Source organism: Saccharomyces paradoxus, chromosome XVI (assembly GCF_002079055.1).
Source record: "Saccharomyces paradoxus chromosome XVI, complete sequence".
Classification (NCBI taxonomy): Eukaryota; Fungi; Ascomycota; class Saccharomycetes; order Saccharomycetales; family Saccharomycetaceae; genus Saccharomyces; species Saccharomyces paradoxus.
Genome location: NC_047502.1, coordinates 58,341 through 75,617, shown reverse-complemented (window position 1 = coordinate 75,617; position 17,277 = coordinate 58,341). Strand labels below are relative to the sequence as shown.

The following is a 17,277-nucleotide window of genomic DNA, read 5'->3' as shown; positions in this document are numbered from 1 at the left end:
CTAAAATTTATTTATACTTTGTATTTGTATCTTTAGCCGTATAATAATTTTAACATATAGTCATGTAAAGGACACTAAACATCTTCTTTTTAGTATGTACCGTCGTTTTTTGATTTTTTGATAAATTAAAAAGGAGATATGTTAAGTGACGCACTTCGTTTTTCTGTTACTATGGTTGGCAATCATCATTTCTTTAAAGGAAAAATTTATATAGTGGTAAAAATACAGTGATACTACAAAGATATTAGCGACCAAATAGGCCCAAGAAACCACGCTTCTTCCTAGGTTCCCCTTTCATCTGCTCATTAGAAATTGGTGTTAGAGAGGCGCTCTCGGTTTCCGTGACGGAGTCTTTCAAGTGGGGCTCTGGGGTTTCTTGCTTATCATACGTTATGTAGTTGAAGGCTAAATCGAAAAGTGTTGGTTTACTAGGAACGGGTAGCATTTTTGGTTTAAGAGGGAATAAATTCTTTAACTGTATGTCCGTTGGCACTACTTTTTTACTATCCAATTTTTCAATTACTGTCAAATCATATTTTCCCGGGTTGTCACCATGATTTCCTTTTTCATATTCAGCGAGAGTAATGACACTATTACCACCGTTTTCGATTCTCTTTTGTAGACTTCGGATAGAATTCAAAGACAAAAGAGTCGCTGGAAGTAAAACTTCATCTAAAGTTCCAATTTCAGAGAGTTTGTCTTCTAATCTTTGGTAAGCGTCCACATATAGAGCTAACGCTTCCATATATCTACCCTTCGATTGATATAAAACGCTTAGGCAGCCCGTATTCAGAAATAGCTGGAAATATAGCTTACACAAGTCTAATTGACTTAGCAACTCGTCATCTGAATAAACACCAGGTAGTTCCATGATGTCCGATAAATATTTTGCCAGATTTTTCACAATACGATCCATTTCTTTATATTTTGTTAACTTCGATGGTATTGAAGTATTCAATTTCAGCCATTGGTTCCACAAATGAGCAAACAAATCTCTCTCACGAGAAATAGAAGTCAAAAGAATATTATATTTAATGTAGGCTAAAATGATCTGGTTGTTCTCAGAACTATTTTCAACCATCTCATCTATGTCGTCTTGATCGTCGTGGTTTGCAATGTAAAATTCATGGCGGTCTAAAGCTTTTTCCAATTTTGATAGCTTCTGTGTATATTGAGGAATCTGAGTTGGGTGTATGGATAGACCTTGTTCCAAAAATTGAGCGACTTCAGCATCCATTATCTTGGCGTTGAAAGACCTCCAGTTTATGTTAGTGGTAGCCTTTTGATCTTCAGTGGAGGTTGTGATTTTTTTCATATTGAATCCATTGTCCAATAACAATTTCACTAGCTCATCGTCTTTATTCTCATCGGATTGAACTCTTTCAACAATAAAGTTATTTATTTCAGGTGTTGTAATTAGATTTCCTGCGTATTGCTTGAGGGAGTACTGGTATTTATTAACAATGTTATCTACGACTTCTTCGGATAATAAATTTAGATTTTTTAAATGTTCCAATGCGGCGAAAACGAGGGCTAAGTTGTTCGAAATTTTGGCACTGTCCTTTCTCTTAAACCTTTTTCCATTAATTAGATATTCGGCATGTGTCAATTTGGCAAAGGATAAATACTGCACACGGGTTATCCATTGGTGTTCATTTTGAGTGACGTTGACCAATTTATCAGCAGTCTTGCAAGCCTTCTTTAACCTTGTGGACAGAACCTTTCCTTCACTTTTCTTTAACTTTCCTCTTTGGCGAGCTCTCAATTTCAAAGTTTCAGCCAATGCCAAGTCTCTTTCAGCATGTAATAAAATCAAAACACCAATCAACTTAGTCTTGTGATCATAATCTTCGGAGTTAATTTCGCCGTACTTATTTTTACTTGAGTATTTCTTGGTGTCCTTAGTGACCAAATGGCAACGGCTCCTCAAATGTTGCAACTTTTTATTCAATTTGGCATGATATTTGGCGAAATCAGAATCTGTTTCTAAAAACTGTTCCGCACGATTACCATAGGTGGCAATGATTGGAGAATAGGCAACCATCTTCAGTTTCGAGCGTGCCTAGTTTTTGTTCAGTATTGAGAGAAAAGAAAATGACGTTGTAATATAATACAATTGATCACTTTGACACTCTAGAAATCCAAATCACCAAGTTTCCAGTTGCTCGTTTATGCTAATATTGTTGGATTAACTCTGGCAAATCCATTCCAAAAAAAATTTTCAGAGCTTATCACGAACAACGAGGTGGCGAAGACAGCGAAATGCTACATTAATCATATTGACCGGGTCGTTTATAAAGGTTTTCTCCAATCAAATGACTGCATGGGGATATGTCGTTTGAGTTCATTGCTTGGTTTGCATGATACCAGAACTATTAGTTGTTTCTGTTCCAATGCTGCCCTGGAGATCGCTTCTTGAGGTAGTTTTCGTAGATCCATCGAACATGAAAAAATGACAGCAATGTAATTAAAAACAAAATTTCAAGGCAACAAAGAGAGGCAGTCAAGGTAGTATTCGTGTTTTTGTATGGCGGGAAGTACTTCCAGTTTGGTGATCTGTGCGATTGGGATCTATGCTACGTTTTTAACCTGGGCATTAGTACAGGAGCCTTTGGCCACAAGAACTTGGCCAAACTCCATGGGAAAGTTCCAATTCCCTAATGTAATAGCCCTCATACAGGCTTCTGTGGCAATGGTGATGGGATACCTGTATTTAAACTGGAAAAAGGTGGAATATCCGCCAAAGAAAATGATCCAGGATCATTGGAAACAATTGGTGTTGATTTCATTTACACAGAGTAGTTCAGGTCCGCTGGCTACAACTTCTTTGAAGTACGTGGATTATCTTACTTATATGTTAGCCAAGTCATGCAAGATGATTCCCGTGTTATTAGTGCATTTGCTTTTGTATAGAACGCCCATACCAAGCCAGAAAAAAGTTGTAGCCGTCTTGGTAAGCCTCGGTGTCACTATTTTCACTATAGGTGGCAACGATGGTAAAAAATTGAAGAGATCCCTTAATGACAACAGAAGCGGCAACAAATTACAAGGGTTTGGAATGCTTTTCTCCAGTTTATTCCTTGATGGATTAACGAATGCCACTCAGGATAAGTTACTCAAGGTCAACAAGGCCAAAGAGAAGGGAAAGCAAACTTTGATAACAGGTGCGCACCTGATGTTCACGCTGAACCTCTTTGTGGTATTGTGGAACATTTTGTATTTTATTGTGATTGACTGCAAACAATGGGAAAATGCCGTTTCAGTATTGAAGATGGACCCACAAGTGTGGGGCTATCTGATGCTTTATTCGGTTTGTGGCGCCATGGGACAATGTTTTATTTTCTATACTTTGGAACAATTTGGCTCTTTAGTCTTGATCATGATAACAGTAACCAGGAAAATGGTCTCGATGATTTTGAGTATTATAGTCTTCGGTAAGAGTGTGCGTTTCCAACAATGGGTGGGGATATTCGTGGTATTTGGTGGAATCACCTGGGAAGCGCTCAACAAGAAGAAGGCTAATATACCCAAGGTAAAATCAGTGTAGATTGGTCAAGACCGCGGTAAATAAAAGTAAAATTTTTTAAAAATATGTCTATATTATGTAGTTCCTATTTTTCTGATGGACGAAGCAATCTCTCTCTTAATTCAGGATCATACGCGTAAACGTACAGACCACGTACACCACGAGTTAAAAGAACATTGATACTGTTCATAATAATCTTTTGCTTAACGCCATCTGCATTGTGGATGTTTTTCTTTTTGGTGAAACCGGCCCTATCGTCATACAATTCCGGTTTGAGTTTGATGCAGTCATTAGCTGCATCATACCCAATGGAGCGGCCCAAAATCACACCAGCATAATTTAGATCGAACCCCTGGATAGTGTACACACTACCTACCTCATCAATGGTGTCACTACGCTCACTCCAAGGCGTCACTTCACGTGGCGTATAGCGATCCCAACGGACTTTGAAGTTGTCACCACATTCAACGTAATAGTCCTTCCCGTCCAAGCGGTAGGGAAAATCGTAAGTAGATAGCATTCTACATTGGCCGTATTGACGGTCTTTTTCTTTGATGGCCTCATACATGGCGCCACAATCATCCCAAATTTTGAAATCAAAATCCTTGCTTTTATCGTCAACCCCATCAGCATTACTCCTGGGTAGCACTGATTCAATTGACGGAATCTTACCTACGACACTGATTTGGTCAATCCAATTCAACACGTTCTGTGGAGCAGCAACCCTAAACTGCTGTTTTAAAATGTACCAGTCCCTGAATTTTGGTGGAATCTCGTTGTAGAAGTCCTTTAAAGTGGCGCCATTCTTAGAATCTTCGTCCCAATAGGACCCCATTCTCAAGGCTTGCTTATCATCGTAAACTAGGACAAGCACTTTACAGAGGGACATCAAGTCTTTCAGGTGGTTTTCGCCATAAAATCTCTTGAAAGCATCCTTAGAAGTAGCCAACAAATGTGCTTCATCTACAATGACTACATCGGCCATAACCTTCCTCTTCTGTAGATTGTTGATCAGCGAAGTGGGCCGTTCTAGTGATGATTTAGAAATATACTTGAAACTGTCGCTAATCCGGATATATAACTTCAACATCTCGGGATGGTTGACTACCAGGTAATTATGTGTCCCGTGTAAGATATCTTCAGAAGAAGGTGAGAACTGGGATAGTTTCTGAATTTCATTGAACAAGGAGTTTAGGATCACAGACTTGCCCGTACCTGCGTTCCCTTGGATCACAAACATGGCGGGATGCTTCCAGTCAGACTTATACTGAGATAAGTTAGAACGCATGAACGACAAAATACGTTCCCTCAACTTATCTTGTTCAGCAGAGAGTGTTACGTTAGACAACTTGTTCATGGCCTGCGTGGAGACCACGGGCCTAGGTGCTCTTCTTGGTCTCTTCACGCTTCTCACATTGCGAGAAATGGCTTTTGGAGTAGGTCCATGCATTTTATATGGTTTCAATTAGGGATGAAAGAGAAAGCCTACTACCGGGTCGCCAAGAAAGACGCGGTGCTATGCTGCAGACATATGCATAGATTGTTTATATATATGGTGATATGGCTGCCTTTAGAATTTTCTCGAGAAAATTTTTCACTTTTTTCGGCCCTTCGAGATCTGAAGCCTCTTTTTTTTTTTGAAAACTACATCGATACAAGAAGAATAGGGGGATGAGAGAAGCCTGATTGGAAGCACAGCGAACAGCAATTCGCTCTAGTCTTTCGGTCCCGTTATTTCATTGTGCTATGAATTGGAAGTCGTATGTTTTTCCTGGTGGTCACCCACCGGCTGCGTTGACCACAGGCCTAGTGGTGTTTCTGACCGCTATTTATCTGTTAAGTTTCGTCTTCTCCCTGAGGGAGGACCTGTCCTTGGCGCCAGAGTCATTGTTCAAGCTGCAAATGAGCAGACTATCGCTTTATCCGTTGATTCACTTATCATTGCCCCATTTGTTGTTCAACGTCCTAGCCATCTGGGCACCCTTAAATCTCTTTGAAGAAACGCATGGGACTGTGTACACAGGCGTGTTCTTGAACCTGAGTGCACTGTTTGCCGGAATTCTGTACTGTTTGTTGGGGAAACTGCTATATCCGGAAGTGTCAGTTGCGGGCGCCAGTGGATGGTGTTTCACCCTGTTCGCATACTACAGTTTTAAAGAATCGCAGATCCGTCCTAGAACAAGGATCTTTCGCACAGACTACTCGATTCCAACCGTGTACACACCTATAATGATATTAGTTGCAATTGCTGTCGTTATACCTGGTTCCAGTTTTTGGGGTCACTTCTTCGGCCTGTGCGTCGGTTACGCCATAGGTTACAAAGAATCGTGGTTCCACAAGATCACTCCGCCAGGGTGGATCATTACCAAGATCGAAAACCTCCTGGACAGCCTGATTCGATTGATACCTTGGGGAATTAGATATTACAGAGATGGGGACATCGACAGAACTAAGGATTACGAACCGCTGATGGTCACAGAAACGCCATTGCCTCTCCACAACGACAATTCCGGTACTGTCCTTGGAACTGCGTAGGTATTTATATGCTTAGTCTTTCTTTCAAATTTTAAGAATGTATATAAATGTAGTATATATCATTTTATATTCCAATATGCAAGAATTTTCAGTCTCTTCTTTTCCGTTAGCGTGCGTTTATGAAAAAAAATGAAATATGAATAATTACTGGGAGGAAGACCAGGGGCAAGGGGTGAACCATGTTGCCATCAGAAATCTTTTATAAATAATTTAGTAATCAGTGCTTTAGGTTTTTGGAAGTGGCATATAACTTAAAAGGACATTAGGCAACAAGAAACAAAGGAGCTACAAGAGCATAGACACGCGCTGCAAATGGATCCCTTTTACAATGGTAATAAAAGAAGTTCAATATCGTTTGGTTCATCGCAGCGGCAGCCGTATGGAAAGAACAACTACTTGAGTGGTACTAATGGACCTTCCTCGGCAGTACAAGATCAGGGCAGAGGCCCATCTCCCTTTGGAGTGTCTGGCAACACTACCAATGGCGGTAACAGCAAAAGGAATAGTGGCTGTGATCTAAGTGCTACGTACTATACAAGTCGGTCGCCGATGTACTCACCGTTGGATTTCTCGCCGCCAGTTTTTTCGCCAAATCATTCACAGTTGCAGCAGGCGAGGGGCTATGCCGCAAACATCCCAGTTGTAAGCAATCTGATGAACCCATCCATGGCCTCCGTGTGCGACTATCAATCACATTACCCACTTTATGGGCTCGACTGGAGCGCAGACGACTATGTCTGCCTGGGTTCGTACAAAGAAGACAGCAGGAATAAACTGCAGGTTCTGCATTCTAATGACCTGTTGAGCTGGGAAAGCGTGGTGGATGCAGACGTGGTTTATCCCGTGAGTAAAATTCAATGGGTCCCCTCTCAATTGCATCCAAGAAAGCTCGCGACGTGCTCTGATTCCCTACGGATTTGGAATGTTAACCCTGAGGAGAGACAGTTCCAAGAACAAATAAATCTATCGCTGTGTAAATACAATAGACAACACCCCACCAATCCAGCGGCCGCAGATGACATGAAGGTTATAGGCACTTTCCCCCCAATAACGTCATTTGACTGGAACACGGTCGACGCCAACTTAATAATCTCGAGTTCCATCGACACCACTTGCATCGTATGGGATCTGCAAAGCAGCCACTACGTTAAGACCCAGCTGATCGCTCACGACAGTGAAGTTTTTGATGTAAGGTTTTTGACAAAATCTACACAATTGTTTGCTAGTTGTGGTGGGGACGGTAGTGTACGAGTATTCGATTTGAGATCCCTTGCACACAGTACAATTATCTACGAGCCGCCGGCTTCCCCAGTGTCTGGAGTCACTGCGGGTACTACAACACCGTCGTCGAAAGGCTCAGACGCCTTGTTGAGACTGGAGCCGTCACCGTATGATCCAAATGTGTTGGCCACGTTTGCAGCTGACTCCAATAAAATTATAATTTTGGATATGAGGAACCCGGAATCACCTATACTAAGCTTACAGGGCCATGGTTCCTCATTAAACGGAATCAAATGGCATCCTACAAAGCGCAATGTCTTGCTCTCGTGTGGGGACGATTGCCAGGTACTCTATTGGGACTTGAACAGCTCCTTCATGGAAATTAACGGTGCTGGTAGCAAATCCCTCAGTGTTCATACCTCTTCCTTGGAGGAGCCTGATGGCGACACAGTCATGGCTGACGGCGGCGCAGGACCCGGTCTACACGAGGATCCCCTAAATTTAAACAATAACAACAAGCAGGTGTGCAAGACATTAGAGACTCCTAACATGATGTATGCCAATAAAACACAGGAGATAAATAACATTGCATGGAGGCCCCAGAGAGGTGATTGGTTTGGGTGTGTGAGCGGCAAGAAGTTTCAAAACGTCCGCGTCTTCTGAGACAGCATTCACTTCTTTCTTTTTTTTTACATATCTTATTCTTCTATAATTTTCAACGTATTTACATAGTTCTGTATCAGTTTAATCACCATAATATTGTTTTCCCTCAACTAATGAATGCAATTAGATTTTCTTATTGTTCCCTCGCGGCTTTTTTTTGTTTTATAATCTATTTTTTCCGTCATTTCTTCCCCAGATTTCCAACTTCATCTCCAGATTGTGTCTATGTAATGCATGCTATCATATTGAGAAAAGATAGAGAAACAACCCTCCTGAAAAATGAAGCTACTGTCTTCTATTGAACAAGCTTGCGACATTTGCCGACTTAAGAAGCTCAAGTGCTCCAAAGAAAAACCGAAGTGTGCGAAGTGTCTGAAGAACAACTGGGAGTGTCGCTACTCTCCCAAGACCAAAAGGTCCCCGCTGACTAGGGCACATCTGACAGAGGTAGAATTGAGGCTGGAAAGATTGGAACAGCTATTTCTATTGATTTTTCCTCGAGAAAACCTTGACAAAATTTTGAAAATGGACTCTTTGCAGGATATAAAAGTTATGTTGACACGATTATTGGTACAGGATAATGTCAATAAAGATACTGTCACTTCTAGTTTGGTGCCTGTGGAGAATGATATGCCTCTAGCATTAGGACAGAATGGCATAAGTGCAAAATCATCGGCGGAAGAAGATGGCGACGAAGATCAAAGACAGTTGACTGTATCGATCGACTCAGCAGCTCATCATGACGATTCCACTATTCCGTTAAATTTTATGCCTAGGGATGCTCTTCATGGATTTGACTGGTCTGAAGAGGATGACATATTGGATGACTTGTCCTTACTAAAAATGGACCCCAACAATAATGGGTTCTTTGGTGACGGTTCCCTTTTATGTGCTCTCCGATCCATTGACTATAGTCCGGAAAATTATACAAACTCGAACATCAATAGACTGCCGACTGCAATTACGGATAGATATTCCTTGACTTCTAGATCTACGACATTCCGTTTGCTTCAGAGTTATCTCAACAATTTTCACCCATACTGCCCTATCGTACACTCACAGACACTAATGATGTTGTATAATAACCAGATTGAAATCGCATCGAAGGACCAGTGGCAAATCCTTTTCAACTGTATATTAGCTATTGGGGCTTGGTGTATGGACGGAGAATCTACTGATATAGATATATTTTACTATCAAAATGCTAAATCTCATTTAACAAGTAAGGTCTTCGAGTCAGGTTCCATAACTTTGGTGATAGCCCTACATCTTCTGTCACGATATACACAGTGGAGGCAAAAAACAAACACTAGTTATAACTTCCACAGCTTTTCTATAAGAATGGCCATATCTTTGGGCTTGAATAGAGACCTCCCCTCATCCTTCAGTGATAGCAGCATTCTGGAACAAAGACGCCGAATTTGGTGGTCTGTTTATATTTGGGAGATCGAACTGGCTCTACTTTATGGTCGGTCCATTCAGCTCACTCAGAATACAATCCCATTCCCTTCTTCTGTCGATGATGTGCAGCGTACTACGACATGTCCCACTATTTATCATGGCACCATTGAAACAGCAAGGCTTTTGCAAGTTTTCACAAGAATTTGTGAACTCGATAAAACAAATACTGCAGAAAAAAGTCCCCTGTCTGCCAAAAAATGTTTAATGATCTGTAATGAAATTGAAGAAGTTTTCAGACAGGTACCCAAATTTCTACAAATGGACATTTCGACCACTGCTTTAACCAATTTGTTGAAAGAGCATCCTTGGTTATCTTTCACAAGATTTCAACTCAAGTGGAGACAGCTATCTCTTATCATTTATGTGTTAAGAGAATTTTTCAAAAATTTTACTCAGCAGAAGTCGCAACTACAGGATCAAAACGATCGTCAGAGCTACGAAGTTAAACGATGTTCCATCATTTTAAATGACGCTGCACAAAGAACTGTTATGTCTGTAAGTAGCTATATGGACAATCATACTATTACCCCTTATTTTGCTTGGAATTGTTCTTACTACTTGTTCAATGCAGTTCTAGTACACATAGAAACTTTATCGTCAAACCCAAAATCAGGTGCTGATAATGGCGACACTGCGCAATCATTACAGCAAATCAGTGCTGTTCTGATGTTATTGAAAAAACTGGCTACTTTTAAAGTTCAGACTTGTGAAAAATACATTCAAGTACTGGAAGATGTGTGTGCGCCGTATCTGTCCTCATCTTGTGCAATTTCGTCGCCGCATATCAGTTACAACCATAATAATGGCAGCGTCATAAGAAATATTGTTGGTCCTCCACCTGTCTCCCAATACCCCACCCTTCAAGAGGACAATGCCAACAATAGCAGTGTTAAATATGTTTCTCCTGGCTCGGTAGGGCCTTCACCTATGCCGTTGAAATCGGGAGCAAGTTTCAGTGACCTGGTAAAACTATTATCTAATCGTCCATCTTCTCGTAACTCGCCAGCGGCAATAACAAGAAGTACACCTCCTCATCGCTCACTCACACCTTTTTCAGGGCAACAACAACAATTACAATCATATGTACCACTGACTCCTTCTGCTTTGTTTGGTGGCGTTAACTCTTATCAAAGTGGGACTAATATCGCTGATAGCTCATTGTCCTTCTCGTTCACTACCAATAGCAGTGGTACGAATCTCATAACAACTCCAGCAAATTCGCAAGCACTTCCACAACCAACCGCCACCTCTAACCTTCATGGCAACATTATCAACAATAATGAAATCACGGCCGGTAGAATTGATGATGATAATTCAAAGCCCTTGTCACCCAGTTGGACGGACCAAACTGCATATAATGCGTTTGGAACCACTACAGGGATGTTTAATACCACTACAATGGACGATGTATATAACTATTTATTCGACGATGAAGACACCCCACCTAACCCAAAAAAAGAGCAAAACGAATCATAGATACTGAGGAAAAACCTGTACAGGTTCACTTTTGCTGTGCATTGTGCATCATTTTAATTTTTTCCCTTTTTATTTCGTTTTGCCTTCTTTTATGTAACTATACTTCCTTAAGTCTCAGCCTTGTCCACGTAACCTTAGATTTATAGAAATTTTTTAATGACCACTGCTAATGCCCATCTTTTTTTTTTGAAACGTAAATTCTCCATGAAATATATTAGGAAGGCCCATTCAGAAGCTTCGCTAACATAACGAAAAAAAAAGGGTTTGACTTTGGTGACCGAACGTAATTGAGATTGATTAGCTAATACTCAAAATAAAACTGCACACAACATTGCTGTAAAGTATAAAGTTAATACAGCAATGTCTTCAGACAAATCTATTGAAAAGAACACAGATTCGACTGCCTCTGAAGTTCACGGAGGTGATAATTATTCGAACAACTTGATTTCAAAAGGGGAAGAGATAAAATCTATGCCATCAGGCCAATGTGAAGAAACAGCTATGGCTCCAACTGAGCCCTTCCATTCCGACGAACAATCGAATGACAACCAACTGGATTTAAATCATGAGGAAAACGAAGCACCCGCTAATATATCAAAAGAAGAGCCCATTGAGCCCTCTCTAAATACTGAAGACACACAAATCACTGAACGAAATGTTGAGGAACAAAAGCAAGAAACAAAAGAACCCGATCCCGAAATTGATTTAAATGAACCATTGAATTTTGAAAAAGATGTGACGAATAAAGTGGAAGCCTCAAATGGGCAGGATATTGAAAAGAAATATGAGGCGGTTGAAGACAGTGAGAAGATTTACCCTGATACTAAAGACGATACTAATAGTTCTCTAGGAAACAAAGAACTGGCAGAAAACATTTCTGGAGATGACAAGTTATCCTCAAATAAATACCCCGGTAACGAAACTGGTGCTATGGCAACTACAAATGGGAATGGTGTTGCTATAAATAGTGAAACATCCCCAGAAAGGTCACCACAGAATGATAAGCAATTTCGCGATAGTGATGGGACAGCTACAGAAGTTGACTTGAATGAAAGCATAGAGCAACAAGCTGCCATAGAATATGGACCCATAAGAGCCGAGAACCTTTCGCCAGAAAATGTTAGGAAAGTACCACCAATACCTACACAAATTACCGACGAAATGGATGACAACTCAAGTGAGAAGGAGGTTCCCATAATTTGCACTTCAACTTCACCACCGTTACCACCTAGACAAAATGCTGCGATATCTACGTCACCAAGATTGCCCCCAAGGGGCGAACAAAGGGAACAACCACCGAAGACGAAGAACGCAGTTCCACCGCCACTGGAGGAAGAAATGAAGTCAGAGAACTTTCGTAAAAACTTCGAAGAAACCAAAAGAAGTAGTCATCATCATGTTCCTTTCACTGGATCCAAAAGTGCGCAATTAGAGTCCACTGCAGAAATTAATTTGATCGCTAGTCGTTACCGTAAGACCAGTCACCATTTGAATAAAGAGGGAGAAGAAACCAGAGAGTCATTGCAGGAAGGTCAAAGCTTTTTAAAATCGACATATACGTCATTTCTGGAGAACTTGACCGAGTATAACGAAGTAGAAGACGTTAATGAAGAAGATAGGGAAATGTTCAAGATTGATTGGTCTTTCTGGACTCAAGTAGTTAATGACTTTGCTACGGTGGCAAGTAACGAACCAGAAAATTTGGAAGCGCATGTTACCAATGGGATACCACCACAAATCCGAGGTATCATATGGCAGCTGATGGCGAATTCCAAATCAAGAGAAATGGAAGATATATACGAAACCCTATTGGATACCGAATGCCTTCATGAGGCAACTATACGTAGAGATTTAAGGAGAACGAAATTTGTTGCTGAGGACAAAATGGAGTCACTATTCAAGATTATAAAGGTGTATTCTGTTTATGATCCAGATGTTGGGTATACGCAAGGGATGGGTTTCATTGCAGCGCCGCTGTTAATAAATTGTGAAAACGAGGCCGAGTCTTTTGGATTAATGGTAGGATTGATGAAGAATTACGGGTTGAGAGAGCTTTTCTTACCGGGAATGCCCGGGCTGATGTTAATGCTTTATCAATTTGATAGATTATTAGAGGAGCATTCACCTTCTTTGTACAATCGCTTGATCCGTGAGGGAATCAGTTCCACAATGTACGCCACACAATGGTTTTTAACGTTTTTCGCATACAAGTTTCCGTTGGAGTTTGTATTAAGAATTTTTGACATTGTATTTGTAGAAGGTATTGAAGTACTCTTGAAGTTTGCGGTAAATTTAATGTTAAAGAATGAAGAAACTTTAGTAAAATTAAGATTCGACCAATTATTGGATTTTTTAAAGGACGAACTCTTCAATTATTATTTAATGGGAAACCACGATGATGTTTCTGTGGTGCAAATGGAATTATCAGGGAGGGACACATTTAAAGGCGGTGAGGATAGCACTTTGTCTTACAATGTTGATCTTTTCGTTCATGATGCGATGACAGGAGTATATATTACACCATTAACATTAAGAAGATACAAGGGAGAATACATAGAAATCCATGAAAAAGAGCAAAAAAAAGAGGACCACTACGAATCACTAAGGATTCAAAACCATCAACTACAAAGAGAGGCGCAGAAGTTAGAACACGACTATTCGATTTTGAACAAGGAGAATATCGGTGCCGCTAACGAGCTGATTCAGAATAGATTGAATATGGAGATGCTGTTGGATGAGAAAAACGACTTGATAAATACAATCAACGATATCAAAAACCAAATTGAGGAAGAGATTCGCAAACAAAATTTACCCAACCCGGACGCGTCATTACCAAAGGCAGATCTGAGAGAAGATTTGGAAAGGACTATATCCAGGAACAATGAGGTAATGAGGGAGAATGGCCAATTAGAGGAAAGGATTACAGAACTGCAAGCGGAAATTGATGAGCTGATTAGCATCAATAAGGAGCAGGTGTCCACTGCATCGTTACTGGAACGGGATTCGAAGGCTAAAGGGAGGAAAGGCTGGACCGGTTTCAAAAAAGTTTTTAAATAGATGTATAGTATAGGATAGACCTTTGTGTACGGGTGTGCATCCAATTCGTGTTAAAAAACACATCATGACTTTTTAGACGAAACATTTGGACTGCCGTTTCACCCATACATCTTTTTATGTTCTGGGTTTTATTTTTTTTTCTTTATCCTTGCAGGAGATGATCATAATCGGGTGTGAGGACGAGTGCTCGTCAGCATGGTTGCGAGAGACGCACGTACCGCGTGCGCGGAACTTTTTCATTGGATTGAGAGCTAAGGCTGCGGAGAGAAGCCCGACGGAGGAGCCAACATGAATGCACAGAGAGAGAGAGAGAGGAAGAGGCATATCGTTGCATTTCTTGAGTATTAGTTTTAATTAGCGTTAAATCTCAAACTCGTGTATTACCATAGTCAAAACAAAATAGAGAAGCAAGGATAATACAAAATGGCTGTCAAGACTGGTATGTTTACATGAACTAATGAAGTATAGAGCAAAAGAAAAATGAACTAAAAAAGCCCCAGCAGCGGAAATATGGATGGGATGAGAGTGAGCCCAAGAAAGATGGAAACCATGTTTTATATCCAAGACCCAGTGTATAGAACTCCAGTGGAGTCTTTTTTTATTTGTTTGCTCATACTACGTGAACGCCAGTGTTCGAATTACTAACATAAGATTTCTATATTTTTTTCTCCAGGTATCGCTATTGGTTTGAACAAGGGTAAGAAAGTCACCCAAATGACTCCAGCTCCAAAGATCTCCTACAAGAAGGGTGCTGCCTCTAACAGAACCAAGTTCGTCAGATCTTTGGTTAGAGAAATCGCCGGTTTGTCCCCATACGAAAGAAGATTGATCGATTTGATCAGAAACTCCGGTGAAAAGAGAGCCAGAAAGGTCGCCAAGAAGAGATTGGGTTCTTTCACCAGAGCCAAGGCTAAGGTCGAAGAAATGAACAACATCATTGCTGCCTCTCGTCGTCATTAAACAGCGTGAGGGGGCCACAGTCGAACGAAACCTACTCCGCCAAAAGACCGAGTGTTATTTTCCATGGCTCTCCCCCAAAGCTAGTTAATAAAAAATAAATAACAAATCATTATAGTAATTCTTAATCGATATCTATTTAAGAAGTGTAATAGCGCATGCAATGAAGCAACTTCGTCGTTCATTACCACTGTTTTTCCCTCCTTTTTGCCAGTCACGTGCGTCCATACCTCCAGTCCGGGTAAGAACCTATGGTACTCGTGCACCCCATCTTCATTAGACTCAACCACATTTGTGGGTGTGGTGACTAGCTCCCATAGGGTGGATGAATAATCGATGATGCCAGCAACCGTCATGGTATCATGACAAACGATAGCACCTTCGCCAAGCAAAAAACCGTAAACAAAACCAAACCGAGAAGTCCCTTGGGGTTGTGAGCCATTCTCATAACCAGCCAAAGGGTTACACATTCTCCGTCGTGGATCCGGAACCAAGCTGTGGCGCGGCGTGGAACTGTACGGAAATCTACAGAAGCCGTTAGAAGAAAACAGAATAAACACACGTGACCCACCGCGGGTGTGGAAAGCCGCGGGATAACCACTGTTTTTTTTTTCGCTTTAAGTTACGCAGTTTTTGGTTTTTTTTTTAGCACGGGCGCGAAGATGACACATTGCACACCACACGTTTATGACCATTGTTATTACTCATTGCACTGTTATTTTGCATCCACATCCACACCCGGGTGGTTTTACAACGGTGATTACTCCACGGTGCATAAGGAGCGGCTCTAGGCAAAAAGGTATATATAAGAACAGGACTCATCTTGATTTTACAAAGGGTCTATAGCTCATCCACCCTTCTCTCTTACTTGTTTTAGTCTTGAAAAACCAAATCAAATTAATCAAACCTATTAACAATAATATACAATTGCAATAATTTACAATGTCCTCTGTGGAATCTGCCCCCATCTCGCGCTATGAAGACGAGGTCTTCCCTCTTTCTTTTTCAAATGCTGCTTTCGAGCCACCTATGCTCTCGCATAGCCCAGACAGATCTAGTTATGCTGATGACTTTTCTCAATCTTATCAACAGGAATTGCTAACTTCTCCGCTATCGTACCCAATTGTCGATGAGTCAGAGTGCACATACACTAAAGATAAGACGAACAACAACATAATAACGAGTGCGGAAGACGACTGTATCTTCGATATGGAATTTAGCGGTAACGCTGCCGGTGCAGTCACTGCCGCTACTAAGGAATCTAACAATGCTTCTAGTTTTGCCTTTGCAAGTAACGATGCCTTTGCTAATGTCGCACAACAGAACTACAGACTATGGTTGTCGTCGGTATGACGCGCATCTACTAGTCCTCTACTTGTTCTCACGACCCCTTGCATCGCATATCCTACACATTTTAAATCGGCATTCCTCCCAAGCATATTCTTAACTTTTACATAGTTTTTTTTTTTTTTTTTAGAGAAAAAATAATAATCATATACATAGACCTACTCAATTCTACTATATCTTTTTTTTGTTACTATTAGTCATCTTTACATGATTCCTTTACCTTTCCGTTTTTTGCCAGGCCAATTTTGGTCCTCGGAAAAACTTTGATTGAAACTTCATGGCGTGTAGCTGCATTTTTTTTTTGAAATGAATATATATATGCATACACATATATATGTATATATATGCATAATATACATAATAACAGAAGGGGGAAAAGACCGTACGGAATAGGTACTTATCGTGTTCTCGTATTCACATTCGACTCTACTCCTCGATGCTGAAATTTGCTGCTCGGGCTGGACATACAGCAAGAATATCGAACGTCGCAGCACATCTTCTGCGCACCTCTCCATCTCTGCTCACACGCACCACAACCACGAGACTTCTGCCCTTCTCTACATCTTCATTCTTAAACCATGGACATTTGAAAAAACCGAAACCAGGCGAAGAACTGAAGATAACTTTTATCCTAAAGGATGGCTCCCAGAAGACGTACGAAGTCTGTGAGGGCGAGACTATTCTGGACATCGCTCAAGGTCATAACCTAGATATGGAAGGTGCGTGTGGTGGTTCTTGTGCCTGCTCCACTTGTCACGTTATCGTTGATCCGGACTACTACGATGCCCTGCCGGAACCAGAAGATGATGAAAATGATATGCTCGATCTAGCTTATGGACTTACAGAGACAAGCAGGCTTGGGTGCCAGATCAAGATGTCCAAAGATATCGATGGGATAAGAGTCGCTCTGCCCCAGATGACAAGAAACGTTAATAACAACGACTTTAGTTGATGTCTGCATTTTTTCCCCCTTTCCTGCCCCAATTTCTCCTGTGAATAATCTATATATATATATATTTATAATTATAAAGAAA

General features: G+C 40.8%; 10 protein-coding genes across 10 annotated transcripts; 8 read left to right on the top strand and 2 right to left on the bottom strand.

The window, feature by feature from the left end:
* Window positions 1–244: 244 nt before the first annotated feature.
* On the bottom strand, window positions 245–2,044 carry SRP68 (signal recognition particle subunit SRP68; the record flags this gene model as incomplete). The annotated part of the gene is made up of 1 exon (XM_033913640.1): window positions 245–2,044. The coding sequence occupies one exon, from the start codon at window positions 2,042–2,044 to the stop codon at window positions 245–247; it is 1,800 nt and encodes a 599-aa protein (XP_033769531.1).
* Window positions 2,045–2,527: 483 nt separating this feature from the next.
* On the top strand, window positions 2,528–3,547 carry HUT1 (UDP-galactose transporter HUT1; the record flags this gene model as incomplete). The annotated part of the gene is made up of 1 exon (XM_033913639.1): window positions 2,528–3,547. One exon carries the CDS (start codon window positions 2,528–2,530, stop codon window positions 3,545–3,547), a length of 1,020 nt encoding a protein of 339 aa, XP_033769530.1.
* Window positions 3,548–3,611: 64 nt separating this feature from the next.
* On the bottom strand, window positions 3,612–4,976 carry SPAR_P00320 (uncharacterized protein; the record flags this gene model as incomplete). Its single annotated transcript, XM_033913638.1, has 1 exon — window positions 3,612–4,976. One exon carries the CDS (start codon window positions 4,974–4,976, stop codon window positions 3,612–3,614), a length of 1,365 nt encoding a protein of 454 aa, XP_033769529.1.
* A 296-nt stretch (window positions 4,977–5,272) lies between these two features.
* RBD2 (putative rhomboid protease RBD2) lies at window positions 5,273–6,061 on the top strand (the record flags this gene model as incomplete). The annotated part of the gene is made up of 1 exon (XM_033913637.1): window positions 5,273–6,061. One exon carries the CDS (start codon window positions 5,273–5,275, stop codon window positions 6,059–6,061), a length of 789 nt encoding a protein of 262 aa, XP_033769528.1.
* A 312-nt stretch (window positions 6,062–6,373) lies between these two features.
* Window positions 6,374–7,945, top strand: SPAR_P00300 (uncharacterized protein; the record flags this gene model as incomplete). Its single annotated transcript, XM_033913636.1, has 1 exon — window positions 6,374–7,945. The coding sequence occupies one exon, from the start codon at window positions 6,374–6,376 to the stop codon at window positions 7,943–7,945; it is 1,572 nt and encodes a 523-aa protein (XP_033769527.1).
* Window positions 7,946–8,224: 279 nt separating this feature from the next.
* Window positions 8,225–10,882, top strand: GAL4 (galactose-responsive transcription factor GAL4; the record flags this gene model as incomplete). Its single annotated transcript, XM_033913635.1, has 1 exon — window positions 8,225–10,882. The coding sequence occupies one exon, from the start codon at window positions 8,225–8,227 to the stop codon at window positions 10,880–10,882; it is 2,658 nt and encodes an 885-aa protein (XP_033769526.1).
* Window positions 10,883–11,242: 360 nt separating this feature from the next.
* On the top strand, window positions 11,243–13,939 carry GYP5 (GTPase-activating protein GYP5; the record flags this gene model as incomplete). Its single annotated transcript, XM_033913634.1, has 1 exon — window positions 11,243–13,939. One exon carries the CDS (start codon window positions 11,243–11,245, stop codon window positions 13,937–13,939), a length of 2,697 nt encoding a protein of 898 aa, XP_033769525.1.
* A 423-nt stretch (window positions 13,940–14,362) lies between these two features.
* On the top strand, window positions 14,363–14,899 carry RPL36B (60S ribosomal protein eL36; the record flags this gene model as incomplete). The annotated part of the gene is made up of 2 exons (XM_033913633.1): window positions 14,363–14,378; window positions 14,613–14,899. 2 exons carry the CDS (start codon window positions 14,363–14,365, stop codon window positions 14,897–14,899), a joined length of 303 nt encoding a protein of 100 aa, XP_033769524.1.
* A 939-nt stretch (window positions 14,900–15,838) lies between these two features.
* ATG41 (Atg41p) lies at window positions 15,839–16,249 on the top strand (the record flags this gene model as incomplete). Its single annotated transcript, XM_033913632.1, has 1 exon — window positions 15,839–16,249. The coding sequence occupies one exon, from the start codon at window positions 15,839–15,841 to the stop codon at window positions 16,247–16,249; it is 411 nt and encodes a 136-aa protein (XP_033769523.1).
* Window positions 16,250–16,679: 430 nt separating this feature from the next.
* Window positions 16,680–17,195, top strand: YAH1 (adrenodoxin; the record flags this gene model as incomplete). Its single annotated transcript, XM_033913631.1, has 1 exon — window positions 16,680–17,195. One exon carries the CDS (start codon window positions 16,680–16,682, stop codon window positions 17,193–17,195), a length of 516 nt encoding a protein of 171 aa, XP_033769522.1.
* Between the last annotated feature and the right edge of the window lie 82 nt (window positions 17,196–17,277).